General features: G+C 29.8%; 1 protein-coding gene across 1 annotated transcript; it reads left to right on the forward strand.

Moving 5' to 3' along the window:
* Positions 1–30: 30 nt before the first annotated feature.
* Positions 31–14,599, forward strand: LOC143056961 (uncharacterized). Its single transcript, XM_076230172.1, has 8 exons — positions 31–172; positions 2,123–2,294; positions 3,044–3,180; positions 3,887–4,072; positions 5,054–5,170; positions 6,204–6,290; positions 7,131–7,275; positions 8,001–14,599. Exons 1-8 carry the CDS (start codon positions 77–79, stop codon positions 8,102–8,104), a joined length of 1,044 nt encoding a protein of 347 aa, XP_076086287.1. The 5' UTR covers positions 31–76; the 3' UTR covers positions 8,105–14,599.
* The last annotated feature ends 1,136 nt before the right edge of the window (positions 14,600–15,735 follow it).

Genomic DNA, 15,735 nt, shown 5'->3' on the forward strand with positions numbered 1-15,735 from the left:
CGTTTGTTACTTTCACTTTCATAATTCGACCAACAAAACGAGGAAGCTAACTATCTTAAAAAAAGATTTTATCAATATGTCTAAAGAAATAGATAATCAAGATGCCCCAATAACATTTGCGGATATTGGAATAACTAAAACACCACAGCTTGCCGATACTCGTTTAGGCAAGGTATAACTATGCTTTAAAACAAAGGAAAATGCTATCATATGTTGATTATTGATTCTTCCTACTTCTGTTTACATGGTTAAAAACATGATATTTTCTATTTTGATAAATAAAGTATATAACAATCTGATGAACAAAATCAAAGGCCTTTCCGCCTTATCAAAAATCAAAATTCAATCATATTTTTTTTCTTGATGAATGCCGCCATGCAGCCTTATGTTTGAAATTTATTTGAAAAATTACAGAGCACGCAAAATAAGCATTTGAAAATCACGATGCATGTTAAATTAAATAAGCAGAACACGTTGAATGAAGCACTTGTCTTGCATGACTAAATGTAAAAACATGTTGAACATCAAATATAAAAAAACAGCGATCATGTTGCACAAAAAGAACCTTTTACCACCCTCTTCATATAAGAAATGCAAACTATAACAAACTATAAAAACAACAAACCCTTCAAACTCATTAGTCAAAATAAGGATGTGTATAGTGAGAAAGTAAGAACTTAATTATTACACATCCATGGTGGAAAACATTCAACTGATAATTCATGTATAAAAACTAAAAATAACAAAAGCATAAACAACACTGAACAGTATACAAAACACACACCAAATTTAAAACTGGGCAACATGAACTCTTCTCTACACAATCTCAATTGTTGATGTCGTTCTGTGTCATTGTATCTCATTCTATTAGACATGTTAGATATAGGAAGATGTGGTATGAGACAACTCTCCATCCAAATAACAATTTATAAAAGTAAACCATTATAGGTCAATGTACGGCCTTCAACGATGGGTGGCAATACGTTTTCATGTTAGCCTGTTTTTAGCCTTTTCAGTTTTCAAGCTGTTGTTAACTGTTATCTGATATCAATATAAACTGTTATCTGTTTTCAACCTACTTTGTTAACTGTTATCAGCATTTTTGCATTTTTTGTTAACTGTTTTGGCCAAAATTGAGGTGTTGTTAACCTATTAACAGACCCCCTACTGCCCCTTCTCTTTAACAAAGAGCCTGGGCCCACAACAATTTTGTAATATTATTTCATTAAAAGTTGAACTAATGTTTTGTAACAATTCACCTTGTTCTTATTTAAGCAGGTAACATTCTCAGAAGAAACTAAATCTTTGAATATGATTTATCTGGTACAAACATAATGCCTACAATGGGTCCACGAAATTACCACAGAACTGTCAGGACATGTCCTGTAAAATTTTCTGTCCTGTCAATTCTTGTTTATTTTGTAATACATTTCTAAAATATTTTTGGTCCTGTTGATTCTTGTTTATTTTGTAATATATATACATTTCTAAAATATTTTTGGTCCTGTCGATTCTTGTTTATTTTGTAAAACATTTCTAAAATATTTTTGGTCCTGTCGATTCTTGTTTATTTTGTAAAACATTTTTAAAATATTTTTGGTCCTGTCTATTCTTGTTTATTTTATAATACATTTCTAAAATGTTTTTGGTCCTGTCGATTCTTGTTTATTTTGTAATACATTCCTAAAAAGAATTTTTGGAAGAATCATTGATTCGGTCCTGTAAATGCCAAATGCCAATATCTATTAATTACTGAGTGTGTAGGATCTTCATACTGTGGATTCACTATTATTTGTGGCATACCAATTTTCATGTGAACACGGTGAACAGGTGAACCAAGAATTCAAATTTGTAATGAAGTATAAATTATATATTGGCTAATATTATAATACAGATATTTGTAAAATCACAAAATAATATGAAAATCAGATATCCAAGAAAAACATTTATTGTCCTTAATCCACAAAATTCACTGGTACCCATGAAAAGAAATAAAGTCACTGTATTTCATGTTCAAATGAAAATTTACATTTTTGTTTTAAATTATAACAAATGTATGTCAAAGATGTTTTAAGATAACAAAAATTTGCACATAAAAAACTTATACTGTTTATATTTTCAGAGACGAGTTTTCAAGGATATCAACAAACAAGAGATAGGATTTTCTACTGTGGCATGTGTATCTTTAGTGGCAGCATTAGTCTTGGCTATTGTCAAAATAGTTGAACTTGCAAAAGATCAAAATACTAAAGATCCAGATTTTACATTTGCTTTGATTGTCATTATAAATACAAGTAAGTACCTGTATATTTCATAAAATAAATTTGCATGCAAAAAAAAAGGGGGAGGGGAGGGGAGGGGAGGGGATAACCTAAGGGACAATTGAAAACTATAAATCAAAGTCAACAGCAGACAACAGTCCTCAACACATCATAGACTGTATTACAAATGTATTATGACTGTTTAAATTTTATATTTTTTCTTATATATAAAAAGAAGATGTGGTATGATTGCCAATGAGACAACTCTCCACAATAGACCAAAATAACACAGAAATTAATAAATATAGGTCACCGTACAGCCTTCAGCAATGAGCAAAGATATGACTGTTCTTGATGTTGTTACATTGGTTATGTACTTCCAATGAGATGTGATGCATAGTTGCTACTTTTCCAATAGCTTTGTTGATGTTACAAAATTGTATCAGAATGAAGAATACCAACATCACTTATCATGCTAATGTAGGCTGTAGGGTGACCTTCAGTTGTTAATTTGTGTCAATTAGTCTCTTGTGGAGAGTTTAACTCAGTTTCATTGGCAATCATACCACATCTTCTTATTTTGTATTGATATTCCAAGTGGCCATTGTACAGTTTGTACATGTTGTATGTAGAACATATAGAATGTCAAAACATCTTGGACATGTCTTTTTCACATTTTTCATTTCTACATTTTTATACAAATTTTAAAATAGTCATGTCAATGTAATTTTGTTTCTCAAAAAAAAATATGTTGCAAGTTTCTTAACAATATTTGATTTCAGTATTTTGCTTGTACTATGTGTTGAATGGGATACTTGCTGAAAGACCATATGAGATTCTAGTTTTTGTCTTAGCAAACATAATAGTGTGGATATATGTCATTGCTAATTATGCTATTAGTCCGGGAGATATCAAATTGGTAAGGAATTGTTTAACATTAAGACATCTTTAATTTAAATGTTTCAGCAAAAATAAATACTTCTTTATACTAAATTTGTTGGATGTGTACTAATTGCTATTTTATTAATTAGTCTATGAGATATCAAATTGGTAAGAAATTGTTAAACATTAAGACATCTTTAATTTAAATGTTTAAGCAACAACAACAAAAAAATACTTCTTTATACTAAATCTGTTGGATGTGTACTGATTGATAGCTTAGTATTGGATATCAAATTGGTAGGAACTTGTTTTACATTTAATATATATATAGTCTACTAAGGGGTACATGTACATCTCTTACTTATAAGTTGAATTTGGACCTTTAACTAGCTTTAAGATCAGTACTGTCATGACTATGTGTCTTTTGTTTTTGTTTTGTGCTTAGGACTGATTTGAGACAAACACAATCTCGAATAACTGTAATTTTTGTTAGTTTTTGAATGAAAGATGTGGGTGTAGTACAGCAACACAACAACAACAAAATTTAAAATATGCATTTATGCATGCATTATTGAATATATCATTGGTATTTTACCTTCAATATATTTGTGCCGTGGTCAGTTTATTTAAGAAAAAACTTTGAACTTTCTTACAGTTTTTGAATATTCTGATACATTTCAGAAATTAAAGAAACCTACATGTTTACACTCAGTTTGAAATATTATAATTCTTATACATTTCAGATAAGGCTTGTACTAGCCTGTATTTTAAGTCCAATATTGATAGTACTTGGAGTACTGATTGCTAAGCTGTATAATGATTCAGGAAAACTTATTTTTAGAACAGTTGGAGCAAATACTGAACAGCAGGCAATGTGTAAAACAATGTTCGCATTTTTTGGGCTCTTAAAATTTGACCTACAATTAGGGGTAGGTATAATTCTGTTACTTCTACAGAATATATATGTTTTATATTCTTAATGTTTTTTAATTTTTGGCATTAGAATGCTTTTCCCAACTGAAGATATTTTTAATTCTTATACCCATGTGCGATAGCAGATTTTGTTTTGTAATCAGATGCATGTTCAGTTTACATACACTGTGAGCTTCAATTAGTTAAGAAATTCCATAGTTTATCTCATTACATAATTTCACTTAAGACAGGTCCCTGTTAAAACAGAGTTTGGTAGAAATTCCATAGTTTATCTCATTACATAATTTCACTTAAGACAGGTCCCTGTTAAAACAGAGTTTGGTATAAATAGGTCTTGTATTTTGTGTATTGCTGTTGCATTTCATTTAAGAAAAGTTTTTTTATTGACAAATGTATGTAATGAATTCAATAGAATAAATGTCCATTGCTCTTTATATTTAGTCAACATGGTAGCAGTACACTCTAGACTTTTTAAGGTGGAATCCAACACTTTCACTAAAATTAATTTGGCTCGTTTAATTTTCATAAAATTTTGTCAAAGTATTTACTTTGAGACTTTAATAAAAATATAAAAATTAAAATTTTTTTGAACCAACTGTTTTGACAGAAAAAATACACTGGTTATATAGCAATTTGACAAACACCAATTTTGATCATTGAGAAGCTTAATATTCCTTTTACAACACAATGTAATTAAAACGTTTAGCTGACTTTACAGAGTTATCTCCCTGTAGTTTTAGGTACCACCTTAACTGACACTCATTCTAAGATTAAAGAATACCCACAACAATGTGTGTAGTCCCATCAATATTAACATACAAAGGATAAGTTAAATTGGTGACATATAGACATAGAAATATTTATTAATATGTTATAATAGATGTAATTGACAATTTAATGCATTGAATTGCAAAAGTTAATTTGTTTATTTGAGATGAAAACAAAAAAAGTTTTAAATTATTTAATTTTGTTTACAGTTGAGTATGGTGGTACTGATCCTTACAAATGGAACCAAGACAGATACCCAGGACATTGTCATTTTATCAGTGGGACCTGTTTATACTGTTATTTGTTTTTTACTTGGATACCTCAGTGTAAGTTTATTCGGTTGTTCCTTTTTCATTCTGTTCTTTGTTCATTCATCCATTCAATCATTCTTTTATTTTGACTTCAAGATTTATTATTTATTTATATATTGCCTTCTTCATTCATTCATTTCATAATCTATTTCATTGATATATTCATTCATTCGTTCATTCATTCATTTGTGCGTTCATTCATTCATTCATTCATTTATTTGTTCATTTATTCATTTGTTTTTTCTTCAACACTTATTCCTTTATGTATTCATTGTAGATATTTATGATCTGATTTTGACTCATTCATGTTATGTTTTACATTATAATCTGATGCTCCTTTAAAACAACTAGACCAAACTCATCTACAATTAACACATATTCTTCATCAGGACATGAAGTTGTGTACCTGCTTTAATCAGAGTGTTATTGTTTATTTTATTTGGAAATGGCTGGTGACACAAATATTTCCTTGAAGACTCACATTCTACCAAACTTGGTCTGAATCAGGGATTGATTGATTTATTGGTGTTAAACACCATTTTCGGTACTATTGGCCATTATGTGATAATCAGTTTCTTATTGGTTAGGAGGAAGACAGAGTGTCTGGAGAGACCCACAGACCTGCCTTAGGAAAACTAACAATCCTACCTAGTCCATTAAGTTTAGAGTGGAACACACCTGCTGTTTGTGGGATTTGAACTTAAACCTTCAGAGTTGACAGGCTAGTGATTCAGTAGGTCGCCTAGTTCAGCCTTGAAGGCCCAGAGGACTGATTTGTTGCAACAGTTGACATAATTTACTCTTTAACTCTAAGTCGATGTATAAATTAATAGGTTACTGGAACATTTATCCCTTGAAATATATTATACAAGTATTTTAGCCTTGTAAGATTTGTTATGAAATGAGTACCATATATTTAATCTATTTATAATTTCTTAATTCTGACATGATATACTTAATATATTGATTGATAAATGATACTTTGTCATGCATGCTAACACTATATTTGAATTCTTTTTTTAAACTTTTTTTTTATTACATTTTCCAGGTGCGATGGGAAAACAGAAAACTGGCTATAGCTTTTGGGATTTCATTGTTAACTCAACCAGGCTATATTTTATACAAAATTATTCAGGTAACCGTTTTATTGATTGTTAATGTCTGTGTCATTTTTGTCTTTTGTGGATAGTTGTCTCATTGGCAATCATATTATCATACCACATCTTCTTTTTTTATATAAAAGTGGTTATTTCTATGAATTAATAGGATACTGATTGATGTAATAGTAACTCCAATCCTACTAACTTGTTTTCAACCTTCTATTACAACTTTATTTTGGTTCTAGAAGGAAGATGATATTTTTGAGAAGGATTTATACCTTTAAAATGCACCCAAACTGCCAATAATTAAAATGATAATACATTGCTTAAGTAATCAAAGTAAACAATTTACACAAATACATTAGGTTTGTTTGAATTTGTATACCTTTTCATTGGCACCAATTATGAGGCCCCTCATGGGGGTCCTAGTAATCACATAATCACCATTTTTTTGCCAATATAATCACATAATCATTAAATATTTGCTTATCTTTAGTAATCAAATAATCATAAACTAAAAATACAGTCCTAGGTAATCAAATAATCATGAAATATTTGGCTTAATAATCAAATAATCATTAAAAAAACGGCCAAGTAATCACATAATCAAAAACCCCATGAGGGCCCTCAATTATTATTTATTGAGAACACATATTTTTTGGTGGCTTTTTTTCTCTTTTCTTTTTTTTTTGTCCATTTTTCTGGGCCACTATTCCATAAACCCCATCCACTCCCTCCAGTAACGGTACTTTATATTAACTTTGGGGGAAAAAAACCTTCAAACTTAACATTGTCTTTCCCTGTCCTTCTAGAAACCTTTAGAATTCCAAAGTATTCTGCCTTTAACTTTTTAGAATGATTTGTTTTGCTTTCAGACTGGTGAGAATATAAATGACGGGAACTTGGCCTTGGCAGCTACCACTTTTACATGTGCTGCACTTGCACTCATTATTCGTATTAGTGTTGCAATATTTGCAGTAAGAACATACTTGAATTTTGGATATGGTTTATCAGAAAAAGGTAAAACTTGATGTAGTTTTTGTTTAGCATCTATTTGAATACCTAGTTACTTCAAATTCCAAGACCTATCATGCCTTTGGTCAATAGCTAGATTCATATAACATCTCTTTAGTTTAAAAAGCAAAATTTTGGGATGAACTTCAATGAGACAACAACCTAATATACAATAACCAGTCTATTTTTATAAAAAGTGTCCATACCTGAATCTCTGTCTTGTCTCTAGATGTTTGAAAAAAAAATTCCTTTATGCATAGATTTCTTCTTTTGTATTTTTGAAAATACATAATATGGTATGATTTTAAAATGTAAGAATAAGAAGATGAGGTATGATTTCCAATAAGAGTACTTTCCTGTAGTGAAAAAATGAAGAAGATGTTAGCAACTATAAGTTGTTGTGACAGCTTTGAACAAATTTTCTTGAAATATTCCTTATTTTTTTATTATCCAATATTTGATTGGATATTGCCATCATTTGCAAATGTTTCTTGGTAGCCAACAAGAATTTCACTCACCTAGGTCATTTTGTTGGTGGTTTTCAATGCATCTGAGATTAAGAACACACTCACGTAGTATAATATGTAAGGATATATATTTGCAGTTGGAAATTAATAAAAATTCATTGTTCAATTCCATGTCTTTTTTTCTGTGTTTTCATAAAAATGATGTCATTTAACTAAGATCATTAACTATAACCGCTAATGAATATTTATTCCTATACATTTTAGTTTTTCCAATGTCAAAACATAGATCTGTTACCGATGGATCAAAAGACATTCAGGATTCTCCTACAAGACATTCTGAAGAAGGATTGAAACAGGATGACAGCTAAGAGAAATAACTCTGCAAGCAAAGCTTTCTGTTGAATACTGTAAATTCATAAATTGATTTGTGCTTTTATCATTGTGAAATACTGATGACTGGTAAAAATACAACATCTTGTTAGCACAAATAAAAAATATTTGTGTCAGATGAAAAATCACTGATGAAATCATAAATGCAAGTTTTTATTTTTGCAAATCTGACAATATAGAATTTTTAGTATTGATAAAAGCATTGGAATAATTTCTGAATTTACAATACTGTGGATTCATTTATTTGTAGATACTAATTTTCGTGGGCTTCGGAAAAATTGTTAATTCGTGGATATTTAAATTTGTGATTTTGCCGATATTTGTAAACAAGCATGTAGAATGAACATCTTAATTTGTTGTTAACTTCCACTCAAAAAATCGACGAAAATTGGTATCACACCAATTATAATGAATTCATAGAATTCAAGTTTTTTAAATTATCAAATAATGCTAAATACTGTTATATTTTTCTAATTATTTAAAATATTATTATTTCTTGTTATTATGTTATTTATTACTATTATAATAATACTACAGCAAGTTGTTGGATATAGGAAGTTTTATGACTTTTGAGATAAGATTTAACCTGTACAATAGAATACAGAACATTATCCATATCATATATACCATGATACAAACCACAAATTAAAATGCAATTTACCAAAGAATTCAGGGTAATCAAAGGGTAGAAGAATCCATGAATTGTGTGCTTCCATGTATAGTTGTATTTAAACTAATTTGTATAATGACTTCTTACTTATTATATTATATTATAATATTGCATTATATTAATAGAATTGAAATTTATTCTGATAATTCATCGAATTGTTTTTCATTTGAAAGGGACCAATTGTCATAATTTTCTTTTTATTTAGCCTTCTTTACGCAAATTTTTAATGAAACTACAAATCCGGTGTAAATTCTGTTATAAATATCAACCTCAAGTGCCAAACATGTTTTTACACATAAAAGAATGAGTTTTTGTTTGATTGAAATTCATTTTTAATTGAATTTATTGATTGAAATCCAATACCAGATAATGAAGATATCCTGTTGCAGCTTAAAGGAAGTTTTAGTTGAACTTAAGGTCAAGTTATGGTAGATAATTTATTATGAGTTTGCATTCAATTTGGCATTTTCAATTTGACCTAGAACTTCTCTTAAAATGGTCCCATATATATTAATACAATTTTAAAAGGAAGATTTAACAACCAAATTGTTTTTCTTCTCTAGAATAACTGTGATACTTGTAAAATGTATAATGGTATACATTTATTTTGGTTTGATTTTAGTGTTTGAAAGCATTTAAAATTTGTATATTTGATTAAATTTGCTTTAACAAATATTTTTTTATTTTACTTAATATATTTTGATTAATAAGACTTCTCACTAAGAATTATAAATACTATATTTTTTTTAATTCAGTGTTTAATTCTTTTAGAAATGTGAGATAATTTTATCATTAATGAAAAACACTTTATAACTTAGATTTGCCTTTATTTGCCTGTTGAATTACTCAATAATGTTTTTTAGAACATGTGTATCACCAGAATGTTTTAAGAACCGAAGATTAGAATAATGCTCCAGATTTTAACTTAGCTTAACTTTAAGTATTCCTGATGAAGGTTGTCCTGAAAATCCATTAAAAAGCAGAGATGAACATGGTTTAGATAAAGCATGAATAAAGCAATCATAATAACCTTAGTTTTCACACAGCATTTTTACTTAAGCATTATTATTTTGTTTAATATTTGGTATTTAAGTTCAGAATATTTGAAACAGTTGCTGTAATTCCTGTTAGTTACCATGGCATTGTCATACATTACATAATATGACATTAATACACACTTTTTTTTTGTTAAATATGTTGTCAAAAATATATTTATATAACTACAATTTTATGCTTAACAAGCATTGATTTGTCAATTCAAGATTATTTTAAGATTGTAGTTTAAAATTCCTTCTGAATATTGATGTATTTGACTGTTTGTGCATTCTGGTTTCTTGCATGCACTTGTAAAGGACCATATATCTATTTTATAAATGGTTAAAAAAAATAGCTATGACATTCCATTCAAGTTTTGACGGGCAGCAATATTTATACCAAATTTATATTAAGTAAAACAAATGTTTTACTCAAAGATGTTTTATTGTTACCATTGTGATATATGATAATCAAAAATATTTATTGACAGTAGAACTTTGATTTCTTGTTTATTAACAATAAGTAGAACCTTATTATTAAGTACCTGAAAGGTTAATACTATACTTGAAATAATGTAGAACTGGAATTAACACATAAGAACAATTTTAAGGGGTCCTTGAATGTTCAAGAAATGGAACTTTTACTGTATACTAATGTTATAATTTTGTTAACTGTATTATTTGTTTGTAAATAGAAATCCTGTTTGTTATAGCTTATAATTATAAGGCTGTCAGTATTATTTAATATATTTATTTAATCGTTATCTAGAAACAAATCAGTGTAACTTGCAATCCATTTCTTTGCTTTGAAAAGAACATTTTTAGATATTTTAAAAAAGTAGTTCTGAAACATTGTTTAGTTATATATGTAACAGCAAAATCAACCCTCCTTTAAAAGTAGACTAGTCTGACAGGTCAGTGGTTGTGGTTTGTTTATGTATTACATATTTGTTTTTCGTTCATTTTTATGCCCCAACTACGATAGTAGAGGGGCATTATGTTTTCTGGTCTGTGCGTCCATCTGTCCTTCCGTCCGTCCGTCCGTCTGTTCGTTCATTCGTTCATTCGTTCGTTCAGGTTAAAGTTTTTGGTCAAGGCAGTTTTTGATTAAGTTGAAGTCCAATCAACTTCAAACTTAGTACACATGTTCCCTATGATATGATCTTTTTAATTTAATTGCCAAATTAGACTTTTGACCCCAATTTCACGGTCCACTGAACATAGAAAATGATAGTGCAAGTTTCAGGTTAAAGTTTTTGGTCAAGGTAGTTTTTGATGAAGTTGAAGTCCAATCAACTTCAAACTTAGTACACATGTTCCCTATGATATGATCTTTTTAATTTAATTGCCAAATTAGACTTTTGACCCCAATTTCACGGTCCACTGAACATAGAAAAGGATAGTGCAAGTTTCAGGTTAAAGTTTTTGGTCAAGGTAGTTTTTGATGAAGTTGAAGTCCAATCAACTTGAAACTTAGTACACATGTTCCCTATGATATGATCTTTCTAATTTAATTGCCAAATTAGACTTTTGACCCCAATTTCACGGTCCACTGAACATAGAAAATGATTATGCAAGTGGGGCATCCGTGTACTATGGACACATTCTTGTTTTATATAAATAAGGCCGTTAGTTTTCTCGTTTGAATTGTTTTACATTGTCTTATTTGGGCCTTTTATAGCTGACTATGCAGTATGGGCTTTGCTCATTGTTGAAGGCCTTACGGTGACCTATAGTTGCTAATGTCTGTGTCATTTTGGTCTCTTGTGGACAGTTGTCTCATTGGCAATCATACCACATCTTCTTTTTTATATAGTCTGACAGGTTACCTATCTATCTGTCTGTAGGACTAAACTACTCCGAAAGGAGAATAATTTACCTAGCCTTATAATGATTCCATGGTTCAGCTAGCAAGCAAGCTTACCTATGCCTACACACTCAAGGCATTATGCCAGGGAAAAAAATGAAAATTTCTGTGATATATTAAGATTATTGTCAAACTTTTTTTAATTGCAAATCTAAAATTTCTATTTGCAATATAAAATGTTTTGAAATTGAATTGACCAAAGATGCCACCACGAGATTCATGACCATTTTTTTTTTACAGTAGTAAATAGTAAGTTAATTCATCTCAGGTTTCGTGATTTTTTGTATGCCAATTATATAAAGCTGATATTAGTATTTTAATCCCTGTATAATTATCTTTTAAGGGGTACAATATCAGCCAGTCTGTTCATCTGTTAGTGTGTTTACTTGTGTCTCTCTGGACCTTATCTTTGTCCTCTGTCCTTGTATCTCTCTTGACCTTATCTTTGTCCTCTGTCCTTGTATCTCTCTTGACCTTATCTTTGTCCTCTGTCCTTGTATCTCTCTTGACCTTATCTTTGTCCTCTGTCCTTGTATCTCTCTTGACCTTATCTTTGTCCTCTGTCCTTGTATCTCTCTTGACCTTATCTTTGTCCTCTGTCCTTGTATCATGAATATTTATTTGGGAAAACAGATTTCCCACAAATAAATTCAATATGATACTTCCCCACTCTTGAGAGTTGATTTTTAAAAATATAATACACTTAACAAGCTTCAAGTTTTAAATTTGAAAATTTTACTGTCTCACATGTAGAAATGTTCAATCAAACTTTATACTTTGGTGGACTATACATATCTTTATATGAAATATGCAAATTGGATACTCTGATTCTTTGTGCCATATTTTTGGTGATTCCAATTATACTTTTATACATCTATTGTATTTTATACATTTTGTCTGCACTGTATTAGTAAGATGTTTTAGATCATTTATACACCTTATCGCTATTACCGGCTGACCTAAGAATTGTGCCACTTGAACTATTGACGTTATACAACAATCACTTTTCAATTGTGGCGTCAGAAATTTTGTATTATGACATAAGAAATTTTACGTAAACCTGTGTGATGTCCAGTAATGGCGGACAAATAGCGATAAGGTGTATTTGTACCATCTTTAAGCTAATACTAATTTTGAGTACCCACCTTTATCAATATACAAGTTTTGCAATACATACATGGTAGATTTCTATTATACTGATCTACATGTAGGCTGCACATTTTGGTCCATTGATGCTTCCTAGTAGAGAAAGCATATTATATTTGCTTAATTGACCAAGTTTGAGCTAAAACTAAGTAAAAGGACTTATTGTCTGTAATTTTTTTCATTTTTTTTATTTTCTATAAGATTATTTTCATCACTTAATTAGCATTTATTATTTAACATTTCTACATTTTCAAATGTATAAGTATTTCTTATTTAGAATTTCTATTTTTTTCAAATGTATACTATTTAGAATAAAGTAATTTCATAACAGTCATGACAGTTTGAATTTTAAAATATTTCCATTAGCACTGAAAAGAGTTGAATATGAAATGTAGATAAAGAACATTAATTTAGATGCATTAAAATATTATTTTGATTTCTTATATTAACTTACTGCTAAACTTCCACTTCTTCAGTATTTTAAACCAAGATAAAGATACATTTTAGTAGGATAATAAGATATATATATATTGAAGGATGATTAAGATTTTTGGTGTTAGGGACTCATTTCTGTGTGAAATACAATTATCTTCGTTTTAACTGGTGAATGGGTAATTTCAGTGTGTGAAATATTCTGAGTGAATGCATTGTTGAAAATATAAACTCGTTTTAACTGGGTTTGTGCAATTTATTATATGATGTAGTTAAGTTTATAAATATTGATATTTTATGTGTGTTATGAATGATTTTAAGGGTGGAGGACAGGAGGAGTCCATTATTATAGTTGATTGGTATTTAAACTGAGAACCTAAAATTTTTCTAAAGGCATAGGTATCTGTATAGAAACACACAACCTCTTTTGCTGTAGAACACTTTTTGAGAGATTAATCATGTAAAAATGTTGAGCAACAAGATTTACTGCATTTAATTCATTTTTTTTTTGTTTAAGAAATAATTGATGCAAGCTATAGTGTAGTTTTAACATGGGAAGGCATTATATTTGTGAGGGCTAAAATAACATGAAATGTTAAAATTACAATAAAGTATAGCTTGCATCAATTTTTATACGACCCCAAAAAAATTTGGGTTCGTATAATGGTATGATGTCGTCGTCTGCGTCGTCGTCGTCCGAAGACACTTTGGTTTCCGGATAATAACTTTAGTTTAAGTGAATAGATCTTAATGAAATTTTTTCAGAAGGTTCAATACCACAAAAGGAAGGTTGGGATTTATTTTGGGGATGATGGTCCGAACCGTTTAGGAATTAGGGGCCCAAAGGGGGCCAAAACAAGCATTTTTCTAGTTTCAGGATAATAACTTGTTTACCAGTATTTCAATTGATCTGAAAGTATACTGCAATGTTTAAAATCACAAGTAGAAGGTTTGGATTCATTTAAGGGGTTATGGGGCCAAAGTTTAGGAATAAAGGGCCAAAAAGGGGCCAAAACAAGCATTTTTCTAGTTTCCAGACAATACTTTGTGTGTAATTGCATGGATCGCTCTGAAATTGTACCACAATGTACCATATAACAAAGGGGAGGCTGGGATTAAGTTTTGAGTTAATTGCCCAAAATATGTAGGAATTAAGGGCCAAAAAGAAGCATGTTTCTAGTTTTCAAACAATCATGACAATAACTTGTGTTTAAGTGTATGGATCTCTCTGAAATCGTACTACAAGTTTCAATATTACAAAGGAAAGCATGGGATTGAGTTTAAGGGTTATTGCTCCAAGGGGGGGGGGGGTCAATGAATTGAGGGGGATCTCAGTTTACCATTTTTTGTAAGGGATTTTTTTTTTTCAACATTTTTCAAATTTCAAATTTTGAAAAGTTTCAATAAGAAATATTTAATTGCACAGTATTGTGCAATAGATGTGTTAGATCTTGAACCACATTAATTTTTTTGCAAAAACCTATATTATGTCAAAAATTTGATCACAATCAAAATTCAGATGATATCAAGCTTAAATATTGTGACCAAATTTGCCCCAACTGTTCAGGGTTCGACCACTGGGGTAGTATAAAGCTGCACCCTGCAGAGCACCTGGTTTCAATTCTGATTAGGACAATTAAGGTAATTTCTATGTCTTATGTGTATAAGTGTAAACGATTGTGTAAGCTATTCCTTGAACCTCCCTTTTTTGTTTGTAAAGAATCAAACGGTCAGCATGAACGGTTGTCGTATTTAGGTCAAATATGTCAATTTCGGAATGCAACACATTACAGTCATAATAAATGAATTAGTAACAACAGTATCATTTAAGAGATGGGAAGTGTTTTAAGTTAATGAAATATATTAAATTCTTGCCAATTTGATAAAATTCATTACTCTGCAGTAGTCAATATACACATGTGCAAAATAAATTTATTGGATTAAGAGCATGGGTTCATTCACAAAGCAAAAGAAGCACGTCATATTAGAATTTATATTTAACTATTTCTACTATGATAATATATAATCTGTTGTTAAGCTGATTGGCCAATATTAAATTGAAGAAGGCCTGCATTCACAATTAAATGAAATGTAAGGAATCTTGTGTGTTTGCTCTAATTGTTTTAATAAGCTTCTCAATAATCAAAATTAGTGCTATATATCCAATTAAATGTTTTCGATGAAGTGTGTGGTTCAAGATGAAATTTTTTGTCAAAGGGTCAAAGTGAATATTTTTTCAATATTTTATGTAAATTAAACAAGCCCTACTGATTCAAGTCAGGGTGTTAGGTACCACCTTGAGGGTTATTTTCATTTAGGATATGGGATGGATGTGCAAAAACAAAATGTACAAATGTGATGATATTTAAATGTTTGTGTTTATAGACAGTTGTCTCATCAATGTTAAATCTCACCTTAGATTTCAGAAAACTTCTTGCAACACTTCCCACCATTCAAAAA

Source organism: Mytilus galloprovincialis, chromosome 13 (genome assembly GCF_965363235.1).
Source record: "Mytilus galloprovincialis chromosome 13, xbMytGall1.hap1.1, whole genome shotgun sequence".
NCBI classification, from domain to species: domain Eukaryota; kingdom Metazoa; phylum Mollusca; class Bivalvia; order Mytilida; family Mytilidae; genus Mytilus; species Mytilus galloprovincialis.

Coding starts and splice junctions, on each gene's coding strand:
- LOC143056961 (XM_076230172.1), top strand. CDS start 77: ATGTCTAAAGAAATAGATAATCAAGATGCCCCAATAACATTTGCGGAT. Junction 173..2,122: donor CCGATACTCGTTTAGGCAAG/GTATAACTATGC, acceptor TTATATTTTCAG/AGACGAGTTTTCAAGGATAT. Junction 4,073..5,053: donor AATTTGACCTACAATTAGGG/GTAGGTATAATT, acceptor TTTTGTTTACAG/TTGAGTATGGTGGTACTGAT.